The 25445-nt window shown below is 44.5% G+C and overlaps 1 protein-coding gene across 1 annotated transcript; it reads right to left on the bottom strand.

The window, feature by feature from the left end:
• Positions 1 to 5963: 5963 nt before the first annotated feature.
• Positions 5964 to 9061, bottom strand: LOC309528688 (putative CENPB DNA-binding domain-containing protein 1; the record flags this gene model as incomplete). Its single annotated transcript, XM_082216292.1, has 4 exons — positions 8989 to 9061; positions 8307 to 8378; positions 7592 to 8142; positions 5964 to 6008 (listed from the first exon to the last, which is right to left on the bottom strand). Exons 3-4 carry the CDS (start codon positions 8114 to 8116, stop codon positions 5964 to 5966), a joined length of 570 nt encoding a protein of 189 aa, XP_082072418.1. The 5' UTR covers positions 8117 to 8142; positions 8307 to 8378; positions 8989 to 9061.
• Positions 9062 to 25445: the final 16384 nt, after the last annotated feature.

Raw genomic sequence — 25445 nt, 5'->3', positions numbered from 1 at the left:
GCTGAAAAAGTTTGCTGACCCCCGGAAGCCTTAGTTATAGCAACCCCAAATCAACAAAATCCCACACATATTTACAAGTATTTTGTTGCTACTATTCTTTTTATTGTGGACTAGGAATTTAAAAAGAAAAGAAGAAACGAGATGGGGGGGAACCATGGTTCTAGTTTCTATGGCAGCTACTAGAATTAATGTTCATGTGCTTCAGGATTAGATCAAAGCCATGCAGATTTCTAATCACCTTGCCTATGCAGGCTCACTTCAATTATATTACAGTCCAGACTACTATTAACTTGGGATTTGGCTAATACATTCCTGCACTAATACTGAGATTATGCTGTTTTCCCTTTCATTGTAAAGCTTTATTACAAGGCTCTGACATACACAAGACTGTTTAATAATGTCTGCCCAGTTAACTAAATTACAATTTGCCCGTGTTTAAAACCACTTTTTCCAAATCACAGTACTAAAGAGAGGGGCGTGGGGGAATCACAGCTCCCTAATACAGGTTTTACGGTTCCTGGGAGATATGCAGTATATAACACCTGAAAAACTAGCAGACGTCTGCTGAAAGCTACCTAAGAAAAAGAAATCAAGTCTGGCACACAATTGTCTGCAAAATGAATCTAATGTAGAGATGCCCACAAGCTGCCTATTTTTCATTATTTATGATTGGCAAACAGGCTTTACATTGCTTGGGGACTCTTTGGAAATATTACTCATTTTTTTTATCATGTTTCCACATGGTGATTCATTCTAATTATGGAATTCTGCCTACACAGAAAAACAGAACACCGTTCTCTTCCAAAATTACTTATTCAGATTGCAGCTAAATTACAGAAACGTACAGAATCCTGCTAAGAGGCAGAGAAAAGAGACTATTTAAAGGTATCCAGCCTATGTAAGAGAGGCAGACAATTTAGGGCTCATCCACACTGCACATTTCTAGGTGCAGGTCTGGGCTTTCAAAGTCCAGGTCCGAACACGTTTCTTTCTGCCCTGCTGCTTTCCCCATGAAAACCCACTCTTTACTGCTGAATCAAAGCAAATGGCAATCTGCAGAAAACCTGAACTGCTGTTTGTTCAGATTCAGAATTAAAGAGCAGGTTTTCTTGGGGAAAGCAGAGGGGCAGAACAAATAAAAATAAATAAAGCACTCAGACACAGACCAGGAAAGTGCCTAGATAGATGGCCATTTCAGTGAATACATGGAGGTTGGGTAGTAGGACCAGCAAGGTGTAGTAACTTTGGGCGCAGGGACAGCAGGTTCAGCACCCTTCCCCACCTTCACAATTACTGGGGATGTGGAGGTAACCCCTGAAAAGAACTACAAACCAATCCCTTAAGCTCTAGTGACCAGTGGTATAGTGTGGGAGGGGTCCCACAGGGGTGGTTACCCAGGGCACAAAATGGTTAGAGGGCTCAAAATGTTGACATCCTGTGCTGCCTCAATGTATCTGCATGCTTCCAGTGATGGGCTCTGTTGAAAATAGCTTCTCCATGCAAACCAGGAAGTGACCTCTCCTGATACCGGAACAACTCTTCTTCTCTCTGTGTCTGCAGTCTTCTGGGTGACAGGCAGTTGAATGAGCATGCGTACTCTGTCTGTTTCCCTCTTCCCAGCCCCCAGCCCCGGTGGCCCCGGGTGCTAGCAACCCATGCTATGCTGCTGCTAGTGATGGACAGCCTTTTTTCTGCTACAGAACCACCAGATCTAGGATCTAAGATTGGAGCTTAGCCTATCCCCGGTATATAAGCTGCAGCAACAGCCAGCATTCACATCAGTGTAGCCACACACAAGTGCAAGCACACCCTCTCTCATTCACCTTGACATGTCTCTCAAATCTTCTGTAACAAAAAATATATATTTCGCTTTCATTCCAGTTAGCTTGCCGCTACTTTAAACCTACCTCATGCTTGGGCACATGACCACTTTGACCCCTGAAGGAAACCAAGTGCAGAGAACGAGACGGGCAAGCCACACTGGGAAAGCTCAGACTCTTAAAACTGCAGCCGAGATCCTAATTGAGTTGTTGCTCTAGGGTATGGCGTCTGTAGCATAATGATTAATCCAGTCTCACACCTAGCGGAGCACGTTGCATAAACACAACAATAAAAACACCCACCCACAGATCACCTGCCCTATGAATGAAGGCAAGGTCCCATCTGCACTGTGCATTTGAAGCTGGATTATCATGCCAGTCTAAACAGTCATGGCTTCCCTAAAGAATCCGGGGAACTGTGGTTGCTAAGGGTGCTGAGAATTGTAATTTGCGGAGCGGTATTAGGGAGGGTTGCCATACGTCCAGAAGTTCCCAGACAGAGCTGGAATACCACAGCTGGGAGCAGTGTCTTGGTGGAAATTTCTGGGGAAATCCGGACGTATGGCAGCCCATGTCAGCAGCGTTGTCTGGGAAATTTTCCCCTTTTTTGCGATTTTGCCAAAGAAGCTCAAGAACTTTGGGCAAAGCTTTTATGTCTAGATTTTCACTTTTTGAAAAATGGCAACCCTATATTAGGAGACCCCTATTTCCCTGAGAGAGACAATTCCCTAATAAGAGGGATTGACTGTTCAACCACTTTTCAAAATGCTGCTCTGTGAGGGGAACAAGGAGGTCTCCTAACAGTTCCCAGAATTAAAGTGATATGACACTGCTTTAAATGTATAGTGCAGGTAAGTCCTGAGTATCACAGAAAAGTTTGAGGAGTGGGTCTGTGTGCTCTCATCCTGGACAGATAAGCTGGGTCTGTGTCATCTGAAAAACAATTCCAATATGGGTGCAGACTGGGAAAGATCTCTAGTTAAAAAGGCTTGTTGGAAGAAGTCTTCATGAAGTACTGACAATATATTGAGTAGGATTGAAAGGTCAGGGAAAGACCTACAACTGCTGCCAGTCGGAGGAGATAATCTGTATTAGGTAAGACAAAGTGCAAGGCAGTTTTGTGTGCTTCAACCTCCCCCCCCCCCCGCACTTGCTACCTAGATGAATGAGATTTTCTGGATGAGAGTCATGTTATGAAACCAAAAGGCAGCAGTTGCCAAACATTATGCTAAGTCCCTCTGTATTTGGAATGTTGTTTCCTGGACATGCGCTGAAGTGTGCTGCCGTCAAATGCGCCTGCACACAACGGTGCTTCTACCAGCGACCCGGATCCATTTACGGATGGACCTCCAGAACTGATTACATCCATAAGTAGCGGTTCCACTGTATTTAAGCTGGAAAAACATGACTTACGTTTTGCATGCACCATCCACTGCTGATTCATGTGTTTTGCATTCAGGTGTCTGCGCCAAAGAAGAAGCAAGAACCATAAGAAGAAGCAAGAGAAGAGGGTGATTTCACAAATAGAGGAGCTTGAAACCTGAACTCTTCCAGTTTGGATCAGCCTCACCCCAGACCAACTTGAATTCAACTCTGGCTCGTGAAGAAACTTGCTTTCACCCAACTCCTTCCTCCTTACCTTGTGTGAAATGATACCTCCAACTTAACCTTAGAAGGGGACAGCATAACCTGCTTCAAGGAAAGCTCCTTTGAAGCATGCTCAGCAGCACAGCTTCCTGCCAGGAAGCACGGAGATGTTCCATTGACATAGGGAGGCAGGGGAAACCACAAATCCCAAGGCCCCATGCGTGTCTAATGGGGCTCCCCTGCCACTGGTTTCATCTTCTCTTTCTCTAATAAATGGGATTTGGCTTGGTTTGTGGACAGCTGGGTGCATGTCCTTTAGCCCTATTCAGTGTTTTATGCACTGAACTCATTCAGGGTCCCAAATCATGTGGGAAGACTGCATTTTTAGAACATGCTTCCTTCAGCAGGCGTGCCTCGCAATGTGTGGGGCCAATGACAGCAGGACCAGTAGGGCTGCCATGGTGGTGCTGGTGAGCAGTGGACTGTAGCTCTGTTCTCCCCTGCCCATAATAGTTAACCCTGTTAAGGACACTGTCTCCTCAGAACCTCCAAGTGTCCCTATTTTCCAGGGACACTCCCGGATTTACAGAAGCTGTCCCAGTTTCTGATTTGATCCTGGAACGTCCTACTTTTCCTTAGGGCATCTCTATATTCTTTCTTTTTTTATATAATTTTTAAATGGATTTTTCCACATATTTTCCAACATAACAACCCAAAAACAATGTAACAGTTCTTTGGCTATCACAGCCTAAGACTTCCTTCAGCCCCTTCTAATGGTTTTCTAAATTCCTTTCTAATTCCGCATTTTGTTACTATGATTCAAATCTTACCTCCACAATTCTTAATCCTGTTCACAATAATTTGTAAAATCCTCCCTACAAAACTTCCTGTAACCCTACAAGCGATGTTAAATAATTACAATTGTCTTTCAAATACAACATGAATTTCTTCCAGTCCTACAGGAAAGTCTGGTCCTGCTGGTTCTGAATTTTCCCTGTTAATCTTGCCAGCTTGGCATAGTCCATCAATTTCGTCTGCCATTCTTTGCCTTTGTTGGCATTTCTTCCCGTTTCCATCATTGGGCTAATAGTATTCTTGCTGCAGTAGTCGCATATAAAAACAATTCTTTATCATTTTTATGAATTTCTATACCTACCATACCAAGTAAAAGAGCGTCTGTGGTTTTTTTTGAAATGTATATTTCAATATTTTTAAAAGTTCATTATAAATAATTTCCCAGTAGTCTTTTACTTTTTTACATTCCCACCACATGTGGTGAAATGTGTAGGGCGTCTCTATTTTCATAAGAGAAATGTTGGAGGGTACGCTCCCTACATAGGGCTAGGGTGCCTTGTGTATGGTTCCAATTTGGTGTCGCATCCAGGAAATAATAATATGAATGATAGTTTTATTATTTATACCCTGCCCATCTGCCTCAGTTGCCTCAGTCACTCTGGGTGGCTCCAACATAAAAAACCCCATGATAAAACATTTTTAATTTTTTTTATCCCTATACAGGGCTGCCTTCAGATGTCTTCTAAAGGTTGTATAGTTACTTATCTCCTTGATATCTGATGGGGGAGGCATTCCATAGGGTGGATGCCCTCTTCCTGGTTCCCTTTAACTTCACTTCTTTCAGTGTGAAAGTCCTGGGATGCTTAGCTTCAGGGGTAGAACCAACCCTGGAGTCTTTTGGACCACATTGGATCTATGGTTGTTTTTTTAAAAAATGGCTTCTCACAGTGCTAGAAAAAAGTGTGGGTGCAGGGAGGAAAGCTTATCTAGGTACATTTTTGAGGATTGTGCTTCTGCCACATCTCTGTTTGCAAGGCACATAGCATCTCAAAGAACAGAGGGGGGGGGGTTTATGAACAAATTCAATCTAAATTTGGTGCTCCATATATTTCCTGCAGCTGTGTATCTTCTATTTGTGTAGCAGCGGGTTCAATGGCACACTGCTTATTAGAATGGTTTCCAAATGCTCCAGTAAATCTCTATGGAGAGCTACCTCTCTCTCTCTCTCTTTCGCACACACACACGCCCCTCCAATTCCGCCCGAAAAGTGGGTAGAAATGGAGATGTTTAATCATAGGAGTCCCGTGTTTTTAAATAAGGTGAACAGCATGCGTAGAACAAAAAGTAAAATAAAAAATGCATTATTCATGGGATCATACTGTTTCTAAAGCTTAATAAAGAATTTGATTAATAATCTCAGCACATGTCCCACATACTTCTGCCCTGGTATGCATACAGATGCAACGTATAAGATTAGATGCGACTTGTAATCTCCTCTTGTCATTTGTGCTTTTCAGGCATTCGGGATATGGAGGAGTCGAGTCGGGTGGCAAAGCCAAGCTAAGGAACGTGGAATTGTTTTCATTCCAGAGAAGGCGTGGGTGGTCGTCCTCCCGACTTGCCCCATTGCCACTCTTGTTGCACAGATTTGGATATTTCAGAGACGAAAATCTATACTCGCCACCTAATGGACCAATAGGGAGCCGAGTTTCCACTGAAATCAATGGCAAACACCCATACAGTTTGCTAAAACATGGGGCCTTACTTTCTATGGTCACAGGCAAGGCTGTTTCCCAGTGCTATCACCTAAAACAATTTAACCAGAAAAGCAAAGGATTCAACCTTGGCTCTTCAAAATGCAAAGTATATGGCGCAAATTTGTGGGCACCATTCCCCAAGCAACCTTGACTTCTGTGGGTGTGGCAGTGGATGTGCAAGACCAATGAATGTGCTAGACAGGGAGAAACATGCTGTCTTGGACGAGCTATTTAGTCTTACTGAAATGCGTTTTGCTTCCCTGGATGTTTTTATTCTGTGTGAAGAATTCAAGGCTGCATTATGGCAATTGTTCTGTCAGTGCAAGCATTTCAGCTTGTCATATGAAACAACCCCCCTCTTCTTCCCCTGCAAGCTATTTTCCTAAGCCCCCCCCCCCCACGAGTAAATTGTGGGAGCATGGAATTGTGGGGGGGAGGCACTTCCGCTAATGGGAATCATCAATTGAAACTGGCTAAATTGTTGATTTTTTCCAATTTGAAATTGTTGATTTGTTTTGTGATACTACTACTACTACTACTACTACTACTACTACTACTACTATTACTAGTAGTAGTAATAATTCTATCCTTTATACCCCACCCATCTGGCTGGGTTTCCCCGGCCACTCTGGGCTGCTCCCAGCAAAATAGTAAAATCACAATAAAGCATCAAACAGTAAAAACTTCCCGCTGTGGGTTAAACCACAGAGCCTAGGACTTGCCGATCAGAAGGTTGGTGGTTCGAATCCCCATGATGGGGTGAGCTCCCGTTGCTCAGTCCCTGCTCCTGCCAACCTAGCAGTTCAAAAGCATGTCAAAGTGCAAGTAGATAAATAGGTACTGCTCCGGCGGGAAGGTAAACGGCGTTTCCGTGCGCTGCTCTGGTTCGCCAGAAGCGACTTAGTCATGCTGGCCACATGACCCGGAAGCTGTACGCCAGCTCCCTCGGCCAGTAAAGCGAGAAGAGCTCCGCAACACCAGAGTCAGCCACGACTGGACCTAATGGTCAGGGGTCCCTTTACCTTTACCTTTTAAACAGGGCTGTAAACTGCTTTATTCCCCTGTGTTTCAAATTCTGATACAGTGGTGCTCCGCAAGACGAAATTAATTCGTTCCGCAAGTTTTGTCGTCTAGCGAATTTTTCGTCTTGCGAATCACGAAATCCCATAGGAATGCATTGAAAATCAATTAATGCGTTCCTATGGTCAAAAAAAGTCCAAACAAAGCCAAATTTGGTACAACAAGAGTTTATTAACTGCTCTTTAAAGGCACACATACTGTAAAGAGCAGTTCAAAAATTGAAGGGAAAATAAATTAACTTTATAAACATGACAGAAAAACATTTAAAAATCAACAAAGTGTACAGTAAATTTTCTAAGACTCTGGGGGACCACTCGAAGAAGGCTCCTCTTCCACTCTTTGCTTCTTGCTCAAGAACCTGTCCATAGTCTGCTGCTTCATCCGCCTTTTCAGCACCTCCCTGAAAGGCGACATGACCCTCGTATCAAAAGTGTTCACAAGGTCACGTGCCACATGCTTGTCAGGGTGGTGCCGCTGTGCAAAAGCCTGCACATCCTTCCACTTCAGGCAAATGTTCCTCAGTTCTTTGGAGGACAGCCGTTCCTCAGTTGCTTCCTCCTGGAACTCCGCTGCAAAGTCTTCAGCCGCAGGAACATCAGAACAGGCAGCCTCTCCATGCCTGACCACGCTGTGGATGCCAGATCTTGTCTTGAACCATTCAAACCAACCTCTGCTTGCCTTGAAGACTTCTGGCTCGCCTGAGGTTCCTGGCTGTTCCTGGATGAGGTCAGCGTGCAAGGCCTTGGCCTTCTCACAAATGACGGCCTCAGACACTGTGTCCCCTGCACGCTGCTTCTCTTTTATCCAGATGAGCAGCAACTTCTCGACCTCCTCCAGAACAGCTGGGCAGTTCTTCACGATCCTGGTGACTCCCTTGGCTGCATCAGTCGCCAGGATCTTCTCCCTCATCTTCAGGATGGTCCCGATGGTTGATGGATTCCTCCCGTACTCCCTGGCGATGTCCGTCACACGCATTCCGCCGTCGTGCTTCCGGATGACCTCCTTCTTCATTTCCAGCGTCACCTTCTCCTTCTTCCTCTCGCCGGCCACCACAGCAGCAGTCTTCTTGGGTCCCATGGCAGCACAGCTCTTACCTTCGTAAACTCAGGGGAAAAAAAAATCAGTGATGTGCTTCAAATCCAAAAAATTCAAAATCACCCAGCCACCCACCACACAGAAATTAAAACCCAGAACCAAGTCCTTGAATCCCAAAAAACCCAACCCAAAATCCAACCCCCCCAAAAAAAAATTTAAAAGTTTAACTTACCAAATGGATGCAAGAGAAGTTCTGGAAAAGCTTCAACAATCAATCACCGAAGTCTTCAGAAACCTCAAATGGCTGCAAAATAAGTTTTCGAAAAGCTTCAAAAATCACCAATGCCTTCAAAAGCTCAACTGTTCCCACAGACAACCACCCACCCACCACACAGAAATTGCAAACCCCTCCCCAACTGCTCCCCCAGCCCCTCCCCAACTGCTGCAAACCCCTCCCCAACTGTTCCCCCACCCAGACAAAAAAAATTTCAAAAAATAACAACATGGCTCAATGGTCCCAGATTACTGCAGAAACCTCTCCAACTGTTCCCCCAGCCAGCCAGCACTCAGAAATTCAAACTCAGGAAATTTTTTTTGAAAAAAAACAAACTGGCCCAATGGTCACAGAAAATCATAAAAATTCCCAAAACAGCCCCACAAGCTCCCAGATTCCTGCAGAAACCTCTCCAACTATTCCCCCAGCCAGCCAGCACTCAGAAATTCAAACTCAGGAAATTTTTTTTGGAAAAAAAACAAACTTGCCCAATGGTCACAGAAAATCATAAAAATTCCCAAAAAAGCCCCACAAGCTCCCAGATTACCGCAAACCCCCCCACAACACCAAGTCCTTGAATCCCAAACACCCCAACCCAAAATCCAACCCCCCCAAAAAAAGTTTTAAAAGTTTAACTTACCAAATGGATGCAAGAGAAGTTCTGGAAAAGTTTTGGAAAAGCTTCAAAAGTGAGCAAAGTCTGAGAAAAGGCTGCAGAACCACGTGCTAACAGTTGCTCCTCGAAGTCTAGTCGCAACTGCAGCTGTTCAAGCTAAGCACCTTTTGTTTTAACGGTTTTAAGAAAATGGAAACAAAGTCGCGAGACGTTTTCGTCTTGCGAAGCAAGCCCATAGGGAAATTCGTCTTGCGAGGCAACTCGAAAACGGAAAAACCTTTCGTCTAGCGAGTTTTTTGTCTTGCGAGGCATTCGTCTTGCGAGGTACCACTGTAATGAGTGGGTGTCTATTGTAAGCTGCTTTGGGTACAGCTCACTGTAGGAATGCAAAATAGAAATAAAATAAATCAATCAAATTCTTCTGATGATTTTCCCAAGCAGGAACTAGGGCTGGGCGATATCTGGTTTTCAACATCGTGAAATATCAGCAGCTAAATATCACTCACTGGACTGAGTAAGCCCCCTTACCACTCTGGCTCCTGTGAACAGGAGCTGTACGGAGGCTTGATCAGTAATGGGAACAGGCCTCCTCTCAAGTTATCAGGCCCCAAGGTATATAGGGCTTTATAATCTGTTACAAGCTTCTTGGGGCAAGAAGTTCTGATGAGATACAAAATAATAATAATAAATGACAGACTTTTCATTTGCAAGGTTGAAGTGATTTTTTCGAAGGCTGTGTTTTATCTGCCATGCCTATCTCTGTTACGTTTTGTTATTTTTTGTTAAGCTGTTTTGAGAAATTTCTATAATAATTTTTTTTTAAAAAAAAAATGTATAGACATCCTGAAATGAAGGTAGAAACTTGGTGGTTGATATCTTGGTGTTATTTCTTCTTGGTTTCCTTTTCCTCAGATGGACAGTTATGAAACAGAATTAGAAGGTCCAGTCACACAAACAAATTCACGAAGCCATCATCCTTAAGAAAGAATTCAAATAGCCTGCCCTATAGTACTAACGCCCTCTGAGATGTTCAGAACCCATCAAAACCCACCATATTCTAGTAAGTTTGGCAGCAAAACAAAATCTCTGGAAACTAAATGGATTGCAAAACTTCAATAACCCTGAATAAATAAATAAGTATTCCAGCCCTGTCAAACTATTTCAAGAATGGAACTCTTGAATAACCCTCACAAACTACAGGGGGTTTCACAGAACTGTCTCATTAAAAAGAAAAGAAAAAAAAGACAGGCGCTTTTGTCAAATACTTATGGATTCCAGGCAGTGCAGGATCTGTCACAAACAGAGGGAGCTTCCAGATGACCTACGTATGGAATATTCATCCCTATTTGTTTGCAGAAGGATTAGACGACTTCGGCTATTTAATGAACATTTGCATTACCCTCTCTGTTTCCTTATTGCATCAAGCCCGATTTTGTGGGGACGCAGGTTTCTCATGCAAGAGCTCTCAAAAAACTTTAAATGTGCAGCTGGAATTTGCCAGTATGTGACTGAATCCCAAATGAAAATAGCAATGGTCTGGAAACACCAAGAGACTTAAAATTTGTAACTGAAGATGAGAAATGTTTTAGAAACAATTACTATTGTTACTGTTAAGTTTGCTATGCAGCTTGTTGTGATCTCTGCTGTGATGTGTGTGTGTTTTGCTGCTCCTTTTCTGGGTGTGGAATTTATTCTTTCATGCTTTTGTTTTATTTAATTTAGCTGTTCTCCATTATATAACTGTTCCCTTCAGTATGTAAACATAAAGGTCAATATAGCATAATGTCAAATGGGGCATTACATCATGTGGAGAAACATCAAAACAAGAGCAGTTAATCTACAAGTTGTTTCATTCGCTCTCTCTCTTCCTTTGCCGCTAGCCTAAAGGTTTATAACACTCAATATCCTATGTTTTTTATGTCATGGGTGATCATAGGACAACTACTTCTGTATGTATTTTGCCTCTGTTTTCATTGTCCCCACCCCAAATTTCAGAGCTTGTAAAATTTCCCCCCTTATTCTGAACCCAAATGAAGTGAGGTGCAGGAAGATGGAGCAGTTACCCATTTTTACACAATGCCTAGTTAAGTTGCTCTGGCTATTTTATACACATTTTTTAAAGAGAGAGAGAGCGCAAAAATATTGTGAAGAATTAAAAATGGCTATCCTTTGACTCCATTGAAAGCTTCACTACAGTTCCTTAATGGCCCCAAGGAGGTGTTCTGGTCTTAGTATATTCTAGGAATAATATCCAGGGATGGGGGAGAAATTCAGTTCAGGGTTTCTCCATGCTTCCTCTTGTCCTGCTGCTTTCCGCTGGGGAAATTGCTCTTTAGCGCTCAATCGGAGCAAACAGCTATTTGGGTTTTCTCCAATTTAGAGCAAAAGAGTGGAGCAAGTGGAAAAACTGCTCAGACCTGTGCTTTCTAGCCATGGAGCAAGCAGAAGTGTGGACGAGCCCTCAGTTTGCATTTACAGTGGTACCTCAGGTTACAAACACTTCGGGTTACAGACTCTGCTAACCCGGAAGTACTACCTTGGGTTAAGAACCTTGCCCCAGGGTGAGAACAGAAATAGCGCACTGGCGGTGTGGTGGCAGCACGGTGGCAGCGGGAGGCCCCATTAACTAAAGTGGTACCTCAGGTTAAGAACGGTTTCAGGTTAAGAACAGACCTCCGGAACGAATTAAGCTCGTAACCAGAGGTATCACTGTAAAGGGAAATCTACCAAACCCACAGCTTCCCTATCAATGTATGAACCAACACATAGCCATCCTTCAAAATCCACACTTCTCCAGACTTTGCAGTGCAGTTTTCAAGCAAAGTAATGTCCACCAAAATAATAATAATAAATAAATACATATACCAGGGCAAACATGCATATGTAAAAATGTCTATATTAGCAAATATTTTGGCAAAAAGAGCACAACATTGGGGGAAATTGCTCTGCAAAAAAAAGTGTATATATTAGGAGACATTCGCACCAAAATACTGATTAATTAAAAAATAAGAATTGCAAAATGTTATGAAAATGTGGATAAAAATGGGAACGTGAGAGAAACTGAAATTGACAGATTTCCCATCCCTAGTCTCACTTAACAGCCTTATCCTGATGTATACTAGGGATACATATGTGGCCCACATCCCATGCACAATATTGGATGCCTATTTCAGTTATTCCTTTGCAGATATGCTTAACTGTTCATGAGTAACCACTGGCACAGCCTCTTTGCCTTTCAGCCTTTTCTTTTCTCAGTAAAGGGGGACTTGCAGTGGTGTGGAAAAAAAAATAGCTTAAATTGCTAGGTGGTTTTTCCTCTTCTTCCCTCCCCCCTCAGCCTTCAAAATGCAGTTTCCTGGTTTAATCTATCAATGCTATCTACATCTTCTATTATGTGCCATCAGTGAATTAAAAGGTGTTTTCATGCTGCGCTGTGCTGAGATATCATTTTGCCTGTGAATACTTCACTACCATATGCTGATCCCCTACTGACTTGCGGGCGTCGTCAAGCACACCTACAAGAGTATTTCAAGGAGAATTCAAGAGGGATAGTTTTCAGGGCTACGCACTATTAGAGTGAATTAATGCTGGCAAAGATACAGACAGCCGATATGGATAAGAAAATTATTTTTGCCTTCGGAAGAGCCTCTGCCATGGCCCAAAATGTGCCATTTCCTTGTTACAAGTACATGGCAGCCAGTTAACAATTCAAAACCATCATAGGCAGACATTGGCAGGGAAGGAGAGCGACTCTGTCAAGTCTGTTGGAAAGGCAGTGTGGCCAGAACATCCTTGACCTCCAGACCTGAGCATTGATGTTTGCTGATGTCAGGCTTCAGGGAATCTGACCCCCCTCCCTCACGGCTGGCAGCCAGAAATGGGAAAACATGAAGTTCTTACCATGGTATTTTATTCAATATTCACAGAGAGAGAAGTCCAGTTGCACCAGGAAGTGATCTGACCATGGCACTTCTTTTGTTTCACTTTTACTTAATGCCAGATCACCAACATCCATAGAGGTGAACACCAGGTCTAAGGCATGTCCGCGGCTATGAGTTGGGCCAGACTTATTCAGGGACAGCCCCAAGGAGGCCATGCTTTCCACGAAGTCCCGAGCGACCCCTTGTAAGGTCGTGTCGGCATGGATGTTAAAATCCCCCAGAACAACCAAGCTAGGTATCTCCAGGAGCACATCCCACCATGACATGAAGCAGCTTGGGCAGGGAATCCTTGGCGCAGCTGGGAGGTTGGTACACCAGTAGGAATCCTGTACTGCCCCTATTGCCCCAACTTCCAGAACATGCCCTCAGAAAACTGGGTCTTCCCAATAGGATGCCTGAGGGCTGAAGGACACTGAGTCTGTCAGCTGTCCCTCCCCTGGTGTTTCTTTCTCCTGCTGTTCCTCTCCTGATATTTCCCAGCTTCTCCCCACTGCAGCCTCTGAACTGTGACCTTCTGCAAACCACTGTTCTAAATCTATACTGTCCTCCTGTTCTCGGAAGGGTTCGGGGTGGTGGTGTCCCCACCATTCCTCCTCAGTCCAGTTCCTGACATCTGAGCTCCCCAATTTGGATTGCTTTGGGCTTCAGTGGTGGAATAAAATAGTGTTGTGTGTGAACCTGCATGTTGCCTGAGTCCCTTCTAATTCCTGGGGTCCTGCAAAGGTTAAAATTGTTGAACTAGCCAGGCAAGTTTATTGGTGAGTTAATCAGTTTACCTATGTCCACTGTTACTATAACAAAGCAAGTTGCTCTGTGCCAGAGGGGAAATGGGTGAGTCCCCTCCCTCACCTGCAATCAAGAACTTTAGAAGTGATGCTCCTCTACATGAGTTTTCTGGCTAGGACTCTTATGATATCCCAAGCTCAAGGGAGGAAGATCCACGTGTGCAAGTCTACCCCTACTGAGACTATAAACAGCTTTATTCAAACATGTGCCAGGACCTCCAAGATGCTCAGTTACTTCACTGACTACTGACAACAGATATATGAGGATCTGACCTTCTTGATGGTGACACCACTCTTCCTTCCCCAAGGATGCCTTCGAGTGTGCTCTCCTGGGTTGACCCTTTGATGTGAACAGTCCAGGTTTTGCTCTTATCAGCTCTACCCATTCTGCCAGTCCTCACTGGGGTCGCTGTCAGCTGCCTCTCAGTTGTTGTGTGTTGGTGATGGAGGCACAGCAGCCCTGATATTTGCTGGGCTCCCAAATTTGGTTGGCTCTTGGCTTCAGTGGTGGGACAAAAGATGTTCTGCTAGGGGGAGATTGGCTGCCTGTGAAGGGTCCAGATTCCCTCCCACCCCACATTAACTATTGGGATGCCAGGGTAAACTTCCTGGCATTACAGCCCATGACAGACTGGCTCCAAGAGGTATATAATCATGCTAAATAAATAACAAATGAATATCATATATAGTCCCAATTCCAGAATGATGCATATCTCAAATCCAAAATGATTTCTGGCAATGGCAATGAATGGCACATTCAGGTTTTGGAAGGGTCGGTTAAAGTTCAATACTAGTGCTGATCTCTTCAGGCCAAGAGAGTGTGACACCGAAACAGCAGCTGTGGGTGCAGACACAAGGTAGCAAGAGCATTAGGCTGTTATAAGGAACAAATGCTACACTAGATGGCCAGTGAGCCATTGCATCAGTTCTTCTGTTCTTGCAAAGAACTGGCCATCTACATTTGCAAAACCTAGACAACGATCTTTTTAGCATTGATGAGCAGCACAACGATTCTAAGTGTAGAGTCAGTAGTGCTCAGGTGCTCTATTTAATGTTGGCACATAGGTTTGCCAGAAGGTAGGCATACTGTCATTCTTGACTTCTCTCTCTGTTTGGGCTCTTGACATCTCAGTAGGAGGATGTGTTCAAGTGCAGGTTGGCTGTCAATCAGTGTTCCATTCAGTTCCCTAGCTATAAAAAAAAGGCTTGAAGGCGAGGAATTGCTTTGAGTGAAGAGGCACCTCACACACCTTGCTGTTTTGGCAAACGTTGAAAATGTCAAGATTTCTCAACAGTCTAGGAAATTGCTTCCACTCTGGAATGCTCTGATTTAAAGACCTTCTTTTGCCCTTGAATAAAAACCAACAAAATAAGTCTAAAAGTCATGTTTGTTACTAGAAGTTCTTTCCCCTCGCAATCTGTTCTGCCTGACTGAAATGTTGAGCAGGCAGTGTTAGCAGGTGAAAGCTCAGTACTGTGCAATTTATTTGCCACACAGTATTTAGCTCTTCGCTTGGCATAAAATGAAAAGAGACAGTTGGCACCATCCCACAAAAATAAATGTACACCAAGTCCTTCCCTCCCCCTTTTAAAAAAGGGTTGTATTCAGTGTAAGTTCTGCTCATCATAGACCCATTGAAATTAATAGGCATAACTAACATGTCTCGAAATTTCAATGGGTCTATGATGAGTAGAACTCATTGGAGTTCTACTCATCATAGACCCATCCAATGAAAAATGGCACCCTTTGTAGGGCTGGGGAGCATGTGGTTCTCTAGAAGTTGTTGGACTTCAACTCAACATCCCTGACCATTGTCCATGCTGACTTGGGCTGATGAGAGTTGGACTCCAAGAACATTAGGTGAGCCACCGCTTCCCCATCCCTGGTGTAGCTTGGCCAGGAGAGATTGCTCACTTCCTTTTAGCCTGTCAGACCCTAGCAACCATTGAATTTTGATTGCATCACTTCCTGCCGGCGGCATGAGGGAAGTGTGTGCATACGTAGTGCATACATAGATTGCTGCAGTGTTGAGAGAGGTCCAAATGTGTGATTTAAAAACAACAGCACCTGGTTGGTAGGAACCTTCTCCTGATGTGGGCTTTGCCCTGTTTTCAAACTCAGTGCATTCACAAATGTGACACCTTATTTGAAAACTGGGAAAACGGTATCAGATATATACCCACGTGAGGAAATGACATATCAGGTCAGAGCCCCTTTAGAAGTCTCCAGGCATCACGGAAGCAACATTTAGTCAATATATTATTTGTTTATTTTAATACTTGTATCCAAACTTTCCATCATTTGGGGAGCCACAGAAGACTTTCCAGCCACATTAAAACTAACAATGAAAAGACATAAAACCAACAATTAAAAAAAAATAGAGCAGGAAGAAAGAGAAGTCCATATTCAGAAGTATCACTGGCACAATTTATTTGGGTGGGTGAGTACATAGGGCTTGTAATTGTTTTGCTGATGCTTTGTTAATTATTCTATACAATTTATGCTGTATTTGTGATGTTTGGCTGTGTTCTGTCATGGTATGGTTAGCCGGTTTGGGATTCATTTGAATGAAAAGTTGCATAGAAATATAATGAATCAAATCAAACCAGGTCTCATTTTTTCATTCAGACAAGCAAAAGGCATGAGTAGAATTTCAAGGACGCATTCTAGCTAGACAAATAGGGGTTCAAAGGGAAGCCAGTGAGTGGTGTGACCTGGGGAGAGTTCCACATTCCAGCAGACCAGAATCATCTCTGTCTTGCCTGGATTGCTCCATTTCAGCCAAATGATGCCACATTATCTTTCAGAAGGTCAAACGGCAGCTCAGCTTTGCAAAACCGGTAGTGTAATATTGGCTGTGTATCTGGCATTGTCAAAAGCAGATGTTCTCAAAGTGTGTTACGCTAATTAACTCCGTTGCTTAAACAAACCTGTTCCTGCTTCCTCGGGAGGATTTAGCTCCTAAGATTCATTCTTGTCACAGGTCCATAAAAAAGCCGATTAAAGAAAAGCAAAGGACAGGAGCCATGCAGAATCACCACCTTACTGGGTCTGAATGCACTCAATCGGTTCAACAAGTGTGTGGCAATTGGCCTGCAGGGCGAGGCTCCATCCAGTTGGGCTGGGTGTGTTGGCACTCCTTTTTCCTGGCCTGTTGAATGACTTCTACAAAAACAGGCCTAGGAATGTTCATGCCTCTTCAGAGAGACCCACCTCACACTTTGAGAACCAGCAATCTGGAAACTTATTAAAGTGTTAAGTGTGTAATAAAGTGTATATTGCAAAATTATAGGTCATCTTGGCTGGCTGCATTTATTGCTAATGTTAAACATGTGAACGGAAAGGGATGTTAAAGAAAATGAGTGATGGTTATAAAATTTAAAAAAGGCTTGTGGAGAGAATTTAGTGGAAAGTGAGTCTGGGTTTTTTAGCCAGAAATAGCAGGTTTTTTCAATAAGAATAATAATGGGTTTTAGATTTTCTTTCTGTGAGGTTCCTGGAATTCCAACAAAAAAGCCCAGCAGAGGAATTGCAGAGTCCATACATCTGGAGAACATAAAATAGGATTTATCGCTCTGGAGGAAATCGCAAGTGTACAAATGCCTGTTTCAACACTGTTCATAACTGAATGTATTTGGCAGGGGAGCAAAGAATTAGACAATCTTTACAGCCCAGCTTTTGATCCAGACCTGCACAGTAAATAACACAACACCAGCTGTGTCCCTTGCCCCTGTACACACAAAAGATTTGTGTTTTAATGCATAAATGGGTATACCACCTACTGGGAAACTCCTTAAAGACACCCACCCCCACAAGGTCAATCCTATTCCCTATGCAGAAGGAACTTGTGCCATGCATGAAGTGATGGTGTTGCAAAACTCTGTTGAATGGCATCCTCTGATCACTGCAGGCTCACACAAAAGTGAAACACACACACACACACACACACACACACACACACACACACACACCTTTGTTAGTCACATTTGGTGGTGCTACCACTGGGGACTGCCTGAATGGTGTTAATTCATGATAGGGTCTTCTTGTCTGTGGTTCCCTGTTTGTAATCTGTCTTCCCTGTCCAGGTGCACCTGTTGCCCCCATTATTGACTTTAAGAAGGAATTTACAAACATTATTGTTTACTCAGGCATTCATTGGCTGAAAGATACCCTTCCTGGCAACTCTGGACTCGCTGACTAAGAAAATGTATGTAACTGTTTTTAGCATACTTTTTTTTTTGAAATGGTGTGTTTGCCTCCTTGGGCTCCTTTGGGAGGAAGGTTGGAATATAAATTGACTAAATAATAATAATTTAAACTGCAAAGCCAGTAGCTGAGGTTTCCTATCAAGGGACCGTAGGCAGAACTGCCCTGGGTTAATTCTTTACTTCACATAACATTGATTATTATTACGTATTATCTTTATTCATCACTTTTCACAAAAAGATTTCTCAAAGTAGCTCACAATTAATAAAATACAATTAAGCTAATAAGCAGAAGCGCAACTTCCTAAGATATCATACCTCTTTGGTTTGTTTAATTTGCTTTATTCAAAGATCTTGTTATTAGATGTTTTACAGTTCATTTTTAATATGACAACTGTGTGCTTGTTTGATAATATGCTGTAACCAAACCTTTTGTACATTTGAAAACTACTATCCAATTAAAAGAAAGATAATAAGCATTGAAACCAAATGTACGGAAACAACAAAATATTCAGAAAGTGCATGTCCATCAACAATTATAATGACTAATACCTTCCAACCCACTACAAGACATATAACACCAAACAGGCTGGAAATCATACAACAGTCCAATCTAATTTAATAACACAAAGCCATTGCTTCTCAGAACTTTCTGAACTCACCCCAGTCTACAAAGGGTTGAAACCAAAAAGGAAAAAGTAAAGCTCCCTTCCATGGACTTTCCCCTCTGCTGCTTCTTGAACCAGACCTGCTGCTTCTATTTGCCCTGTTGCATGACTGGAGTCTTGTAGAGGTAAGATGAAAGGCAGTCACAATTCTGGAAAAAGCAGTGGAGAATGGCTAGGGAACCTGTGGCCCTTGAGATGTTGCTGGACTCCACCAGGCAGTGTAACCAATGGACAGGGATGATGGGAGATACAGTTCTACCGCATCTTGGAAGGTCACAGTTTCCCCACCCTTGCAGCAGAGGAGAACTGGTGTCTAGCCAGGGGATTTTGCTGTCTCTCTGTAGCTATCCAGTCAGAAAGGCAGGTGTGTCCCCATCTAACCTCTCAGTTGAGGAAAACATCAACTGCTCAGCATGGATAGTTGAGCAGACAGTCCTTCCTACCACCTGAAAAGCTCTAAAATAAGAAGCACGTTTTGAAACTAAGAAACTTATTGTTGATTTTGAAACTAAGAAACTTTTTGTTGTGGGTGTCAGGACAGCCCTTTATCCAAATATAGCAGGGGTGTGCACTGGCCACAAGATTCAACTTGTATCTATCTGTAGCTTTGGGAAGCAGGTCTGATCTGTTTTAGAGCCACTCTAATTCACCTTTTAATTTGGGGAGCGAGCATAACTGATGCAACCCCCCCCCCCTAAATATGCCGTCCTTGTGATGCATTCAGTTAAAATGGATTTTTGCAGTTACAATGTATCTTACACATAAACAAGATCCGAGGAGGCAGGTTTAGTCGTTGTTTGAGGACTATCTGTGCCTCCAGGTCTGGTCCTGACCGGAAGGATACAGTAATCAGCAAGGGAAACCCACATGACCTGAAAGTGTTGCTGTGCAATGCCAGGTCAATGATGAATAAAACCACTGCCATTCACGACCTGATTGTGAATAGAGGATTTGACCTGGCATGTGTGACAGAGACCTGGTTGGATGAAGCAGATGGGCCTGTCCTTGCCGCTGCTTGTCCACCAGGTTTCTCTTACGCACAGCAACCCAGGCCTTGTGGGTGGGGAGGGGGGGTTGCAGTGATTTTTAGGAAGTCATTAGTTTGCACCAGGCGTCCTATTGGGAAGACCCAGTTTTCTGAGTGCATGTTCTGGAAGTTGGGCAATAGGGGCAGTACAGGATTCCTACTGGTGTACCGACCTCCCTGCTGCACCAAGGATTCCCTGCCCGAGCTGCTTCAGGTCGTGGCGGATATGCTCCTGGAGACACCTAGCTTGGTTGTCCTGGGGGATTTTAACATCCATGCCGACACGACCTTACAAGGGGTTGCTCGGGACTTCGTGGAAAGCAGGGCCTCCATGGGGCTGTCCCTGAATAAGTTTGGCCCAAATCATAGCCGTGGGCATGCCTTAGACTTGGTGTTCACCTCTATGGGTGTTGGTGATCTGACACTAACTAAAAGCGAAACAAAAGAAGTGCCATGGTCAGATCACTTCCTAGTGCAACTGGACTTCTCCGCAACCCTTCCCCTCTGCAGGGAGGTGGGACTGATTCGGATGGTCCACCCCCACCACTTAATGGATCCAATTGGCTTCCAGAGAGTGGTAGGGGATGCTTTATCCCAAGTTGATGGCCTTTCAGCTGATTCCCTGGCGGCACACTGGAATGCGTAGTTAACCAGGGCTATTGACTGTCTGGCTCCGAAGCGCCCTCTCCGATTGCATGGAGCCCGGACAGCCCCATGGTTTTCCCCGGAGCTGAGGGTGATGAAACAATTGTTGAGACGGCTAGAGCCCTGGTGGCGGAAAACTCATTCTGAATCAGACCGGATACGGGCTAGAGTTCAACGTCGAGCCTACCAAGTGGCAATGGCGACGGCGAAGAGGGCCTTCTTCGCCGCCTCCATTGCATCTGCAGAAAACAGCAGCAGGAGACTTTTTCAGGTGTTTTGCAATCTATCAGAACCACCTGTACCACCGGGGCCTGGTAGGGACCCCAAGATCTCCTGCAATGCTTTTGCAAAGTTTTTTGCAGATAAAATCGCTCAGATTCAGAAGGAGGTAGACTCCACCGTGGGAGCAGGGCCAGGGCGGGAGAGTGCTAGAGTTCTGTCTGGTCCTATTACATGGGATCAATTCCAATCTGTTACCTCTGAGGATGTGGACAGGCTGCTTGGACAAGTGAAACCGACCACCTGTCTCCTTGATCCTTGCCCATCCTGGCTGATAAAAGCGAGCCGGGAAGGGCTGGGCGATGGGCTCTGCGGGGTGGTGAATGCTTCCCTCTGTGAGGGAGCCTTCCCAGACCCTCTGAAAGAGGCGGTCATTAAACCGCTTCTTAAAAAAACATCTTTAGACCTGGCCAATTTGGCCAACTATCGCCCAGTCTCAAATCTGCCATTCTTGGGCAAGGTGATAGAGCGGGTGGTTGCTGAACAACTCCAAGCACGCCTGGAGGAAACGGACCATTTGGATCCCTTCCAATCGGGATTCAGGCCTCATCATGGGACTGAAACTGCCTTGGTCGCGCTGGTTGATGATCTCCGGCGGGCTAGGGACAAAGGTGAGAGCTGTTTCCTAGTTCTACTGGATCTCTCAGCGGCCTTTGACACCATCGACCATAACATCCTTCTGGACCGTCTAGAGGGGCTGGGAGCTGGGGGCACTGTCATACAGTGGTTCCGCTCCTTCCTCCTGGGCCGTGTCCAGAAAGTGGTGGTGGGGGATGAATGTTCAGACCCCTGGGCTCTCACTTGTGGGGTGCCTCAGGGTTCTGTCCTCTCCCCCATGCTTTTTAATATCTATATGAAGCCGCTGGGAGAGATCATCAGGGGGTTTGGACTGGGTGTTCATCAGTATGCAGATGATACCCAGCTCTACCTCTCCTTTAAATCAGAACCAGTGAAGGCGGTGAAGGTCCTGTGTGAGTGCCTGGAGGTGGTTGGAGGATGGATGGTGGCTAACAGATTGAGGTTGAATCCTGACAAGACAGAAGTACTGTTTTTGGGGGACAGGGAGCGGGTTGGTGTGGGGGATTCCCTGGTCTTGAAGGACCAGGTGCGCAGCCTGGGAGTCATTTTGGACTCACAGCTGTCCATGGAGGTGCAGGTTAACTCTGTGTCCAGGACAGCTGTCTACCAGCTCCACCTGGTACGCAGGCTAAGACCCTACCTGCCCGCGAACTGTCTCGCCAGAGTGGTGCATGCTCTAGTTATCTCACGCTTGGACTACTGCAATGCGCTCTACGTGGGGCTACCTTTGAAGGTGACCCAGAAACTGCAATTAATCCAGAATGTAGCAGCTAGACTGGTGACTGGGAGTGGCCGCCGGGACCACATAACACCGGTTCTGAGAGATCTGCATTGGCTCCCAGTACGTTTCCGAGCACGATTCAAAGTGTTGGTGCTGACCTTTAAAGCCCTAAACGGCCTCGGTCCTGTATACCTGAAGGAGCGTCTCAACCCCCATTGTTCAGCCCAGACACTGAGATCCAGCGCCGAGGGCCTTCTGGCGGTTCCCTCATTGCGAGAAGTGAGGCTACAGGGAACCAGACAGAGGGCCTTCTCGGTAGTGGCGCCCGCCCTGTGGAACGCCCTCCCATCAGATGTCAAAGAGATAAATAATTACCTGACATTCAGAAGACATCTTAAGGCAGCCCTGTTCAGGGAAGTTTTTAATATGTAACGCTGTACTGTTTTTAACACTGATTGGGAGCCGCCTAGAGTGGCTGGGGAAACTCAGCCAGATGGGCGGGGTATAAATAATAAATTATTATTATTATTATTATTATTATTATTATTATTATTATCCATAAATGAACAAAACAGGGGGCAGGTCTACTTCATGCCTACCTGAAGGTCACTTATATTTCTCAAGAGGAGTCCATCCACAATTTGATAAGCAGTGGCACCGTGTTTCTTTTGAGGCTTAAAAAACCCCCAAGAACCTTGAAAGCACAAGTTGGAAAGATCCAGTTCTGAAGAGTAGACCACCATATTGCTAGTGTAAGATGTAATAAAGTTACATCTGAAATGTTAGATCTACGGGAAATACAAAGGCCACTATTCCTCACCCGTGGTTGGTTTACACGTAGCTATTTTATATTTATGTCCAACAACTGCTTGAAAACTTTTGGGAAGAAGAGCTGTTCCCTTCATTGACATTCCAGCACCAAAGAAAAGCATAACCCCTCCAGACATAAAAACCACTGCTTCAGGGAAAGGCAGGCCAGGAAGATGGTCAGCTCTGAAGACTGGATCAGCCCAGTGGGCCACTAGAATAGGAGACAACTAATTTAGCTCAGAATTTCCACTTTTTCCACTTCCTGAAACCATGTGCAAATCCAAACACAGCTACCTTTCAAAAGGTGAACATCTCCAGATTTTGCAATGCAGTTATTCAGCCAGAAAGAATGTGGACAAGGATGCATCTGTTAGTAAGAATGCTATACAATAATAGCATGCAAAATAATATAGAAACTATACGAAAATAATACAATGGAAGCTTTCAAAAATGTGTTGGGTGGGCAAACTGGTATACGAAAATGTATAGGTTAGGAGAAGTGTGTGCTAAAATTCTGATGACTTCTTGTGAAGACTTTTTTTAAATAAATAAATAAATCACAAACTGATATGCAATTAATATTGGGAAAGTGAGACAAACCAAAATTGGTGGATTTGTCCATCCACAACATTGATATATTTTGGAAATAAAATCTCTCTCTCTCTCTCTCTCACACACACACACCCACACACCCACACAGAGAGAGTGCGCGTTTGAATGTGTGCTCTTTGCTTGGAGAATAAACGAAACTTCACTGGAAGGAGAAGCTAAGACAGTGCATGGGCACTAAATTCTCTGAGACACAAGAAATTTAAGGATGTGCTTAATTACATACATCTAAAGTTACTATGGTGCTGAGCCCTTTCGACTGACCCCTCTGATCCACAGGAGGTGTAAATCAACATAGCTGCACTGAGGTCAATGGGGTTCTGCTGATTTATACAACTGGAGGGTCTGTCCCACTGAGCATAATACAAGACTAATGACTCCTGCAATCACTTCAGCCCTGGCAGCTCCAACGAGTGCAGTTTCGTGTTAGTTATGTATCCTGCACGCACACCAGAGCTCCAACTTACTGTAAATAGAAAGGAGAGTGCCTTGTTGCTGAATAATTTATGGCACATTAAAAATGGCCCAAGGCAATAGGCTTTTCAGGTTCCACAAAAGCCTTATGCACTTCCTCCCGGTGCAATTACGTAAAGGAAATGCTGACTTTCTGAGCTATGAAATATAGATTAGCCATTCAGTCAGAGATCAAAAGTACCCTTTGCAACAGGGAAGGCCTCCTTCATCAGGTTTTCAGATTTCCTGCTCTCACATTCTTACAGCAATTGCCAAGTTTAATTCGGTTCAATCTACCAGATGGGAATAAGAGGGACATCACAGCCATCTCTAAATAGTTCGGTGGAAGCAGTTATCACATCTGTTGACCAAAAATGAAACCTCCTGATGATTCTTGGGTACAAAGGCAAAACTCACAGACTTGGGACCAGACTTGTCAATGACAAAGGTGACAGTTAGGTGCTTAGTTCTCAAGGATTCAAAGTGTGTTTTAGACACAGATGTGCAAGTTTCCAGCGCAGTAATGAGCGGTGCCAGCACCAAAAGCAGGCTTTCAACAATGCCCTTCCTCATCCCTCAGGACCAGCAAAATATTGTGTTGAGAATGGCTGGGGGCCTTTAAAAGTAGTGATGCCTGAATGCCAGTCTATCAGAGCTGAGAAAAGACTGTCCTTACCAGCAAGTAAGTTTTGCAAATGTTTACTTTTTATCCAAAGAATACAAATTTAATTTGGGGTAGCCAACATAGTGCTGAATGTTGCTGAACTCCGGTCAGCCCCAGCCCAGAAGAGATGGTGCGAGTTGCAGTCCTAGATTGGGAGGGTGCCTCATTGGCAACCCCTTAATTAATCACAGATTCCTTCTGTGAAATAGTCATAAGATAGGTGCATTGCAGATTCCTCTGTATCCTAAGCCTGGTCAGTGCAAGCCCTATGCCAAGGTAACCCTTTGTGTAGGGCTCCTATTATACGACCTTCGAAGCATATTGGCTATAATCCAGCACAGAGTTAAGTCCACTTAAGCTCTCTGAAATCAATAGGCTTAAGCATACCAAACTCTGGGCTGAGCTCATGACCACTGGGCACAGTCCAATGGCAGGTGCACTCAAGCTACATTGAAACCAATAACAATTAAGCACTTAAATCTCATTGATCTCAATGGAATTTAGGCACCCCTGGCTTCCACTCATCAACTATCCCCTAGTCTTCCAAGCATCTGATCAGTGTGTCGGCCCCAGACACACTGACCAGATGCTTGGAAGCTGTGGCTGGATGGTTACGTGGGAGCCGGTTGAAGTTAAATCCTTCGAAGACAGAGGTCCTCTGGCTGGGATGGGACGATATGGGATTGAGGGGGCAACTCCCGTCTCTTGCGGGGGTGCAATTAGTGCCAGCACCGTCCGTTAAGAGTTTGGGTGTAATCTTCGATACCTCCCTCTCCATGGAGGCGCAGATTGCAGCTATAACAAAGGCGGCATTTTTTCATCTCCGCCAAGCTAAGCAGTTGGCTCCTTACCTCTCTCGCCCTGACCTAGCCACTGTGATCCATGCGACGGTCACCTCCAGACTGGATTATTGTAACTCGCTCTACGTGGGGCTGCCCCTGAGACTGACCCAGAAACTCCAGCGGGTGCAGAATGCCGCAGCGAGACTCCTTACGGGGTCTTCGCTGCGGGATCACATTCATCCGGTGCTATACCAGCTGCACTGGCTCCCGGTGGAGTACAGGATCAGGTTTAAGGTGCTGGTATTAACCTTC

This window comes from Podarcis vaucheri (genome assembly GCF_965113315.1).
Source record: "Podarcis vaucheri genome assembly, chromosome: 3".
Classification (NCBI taxonomy): domain Eukaryota; kingdom Metazoa; phylum Chordata; class Lepidosauria; order Squamata; family Lacertidae; genus Podarcis; species Podarcis vaucheri.
This window is presented reverse-complemented; position numbering and strand designations above follow the sequence as displayed.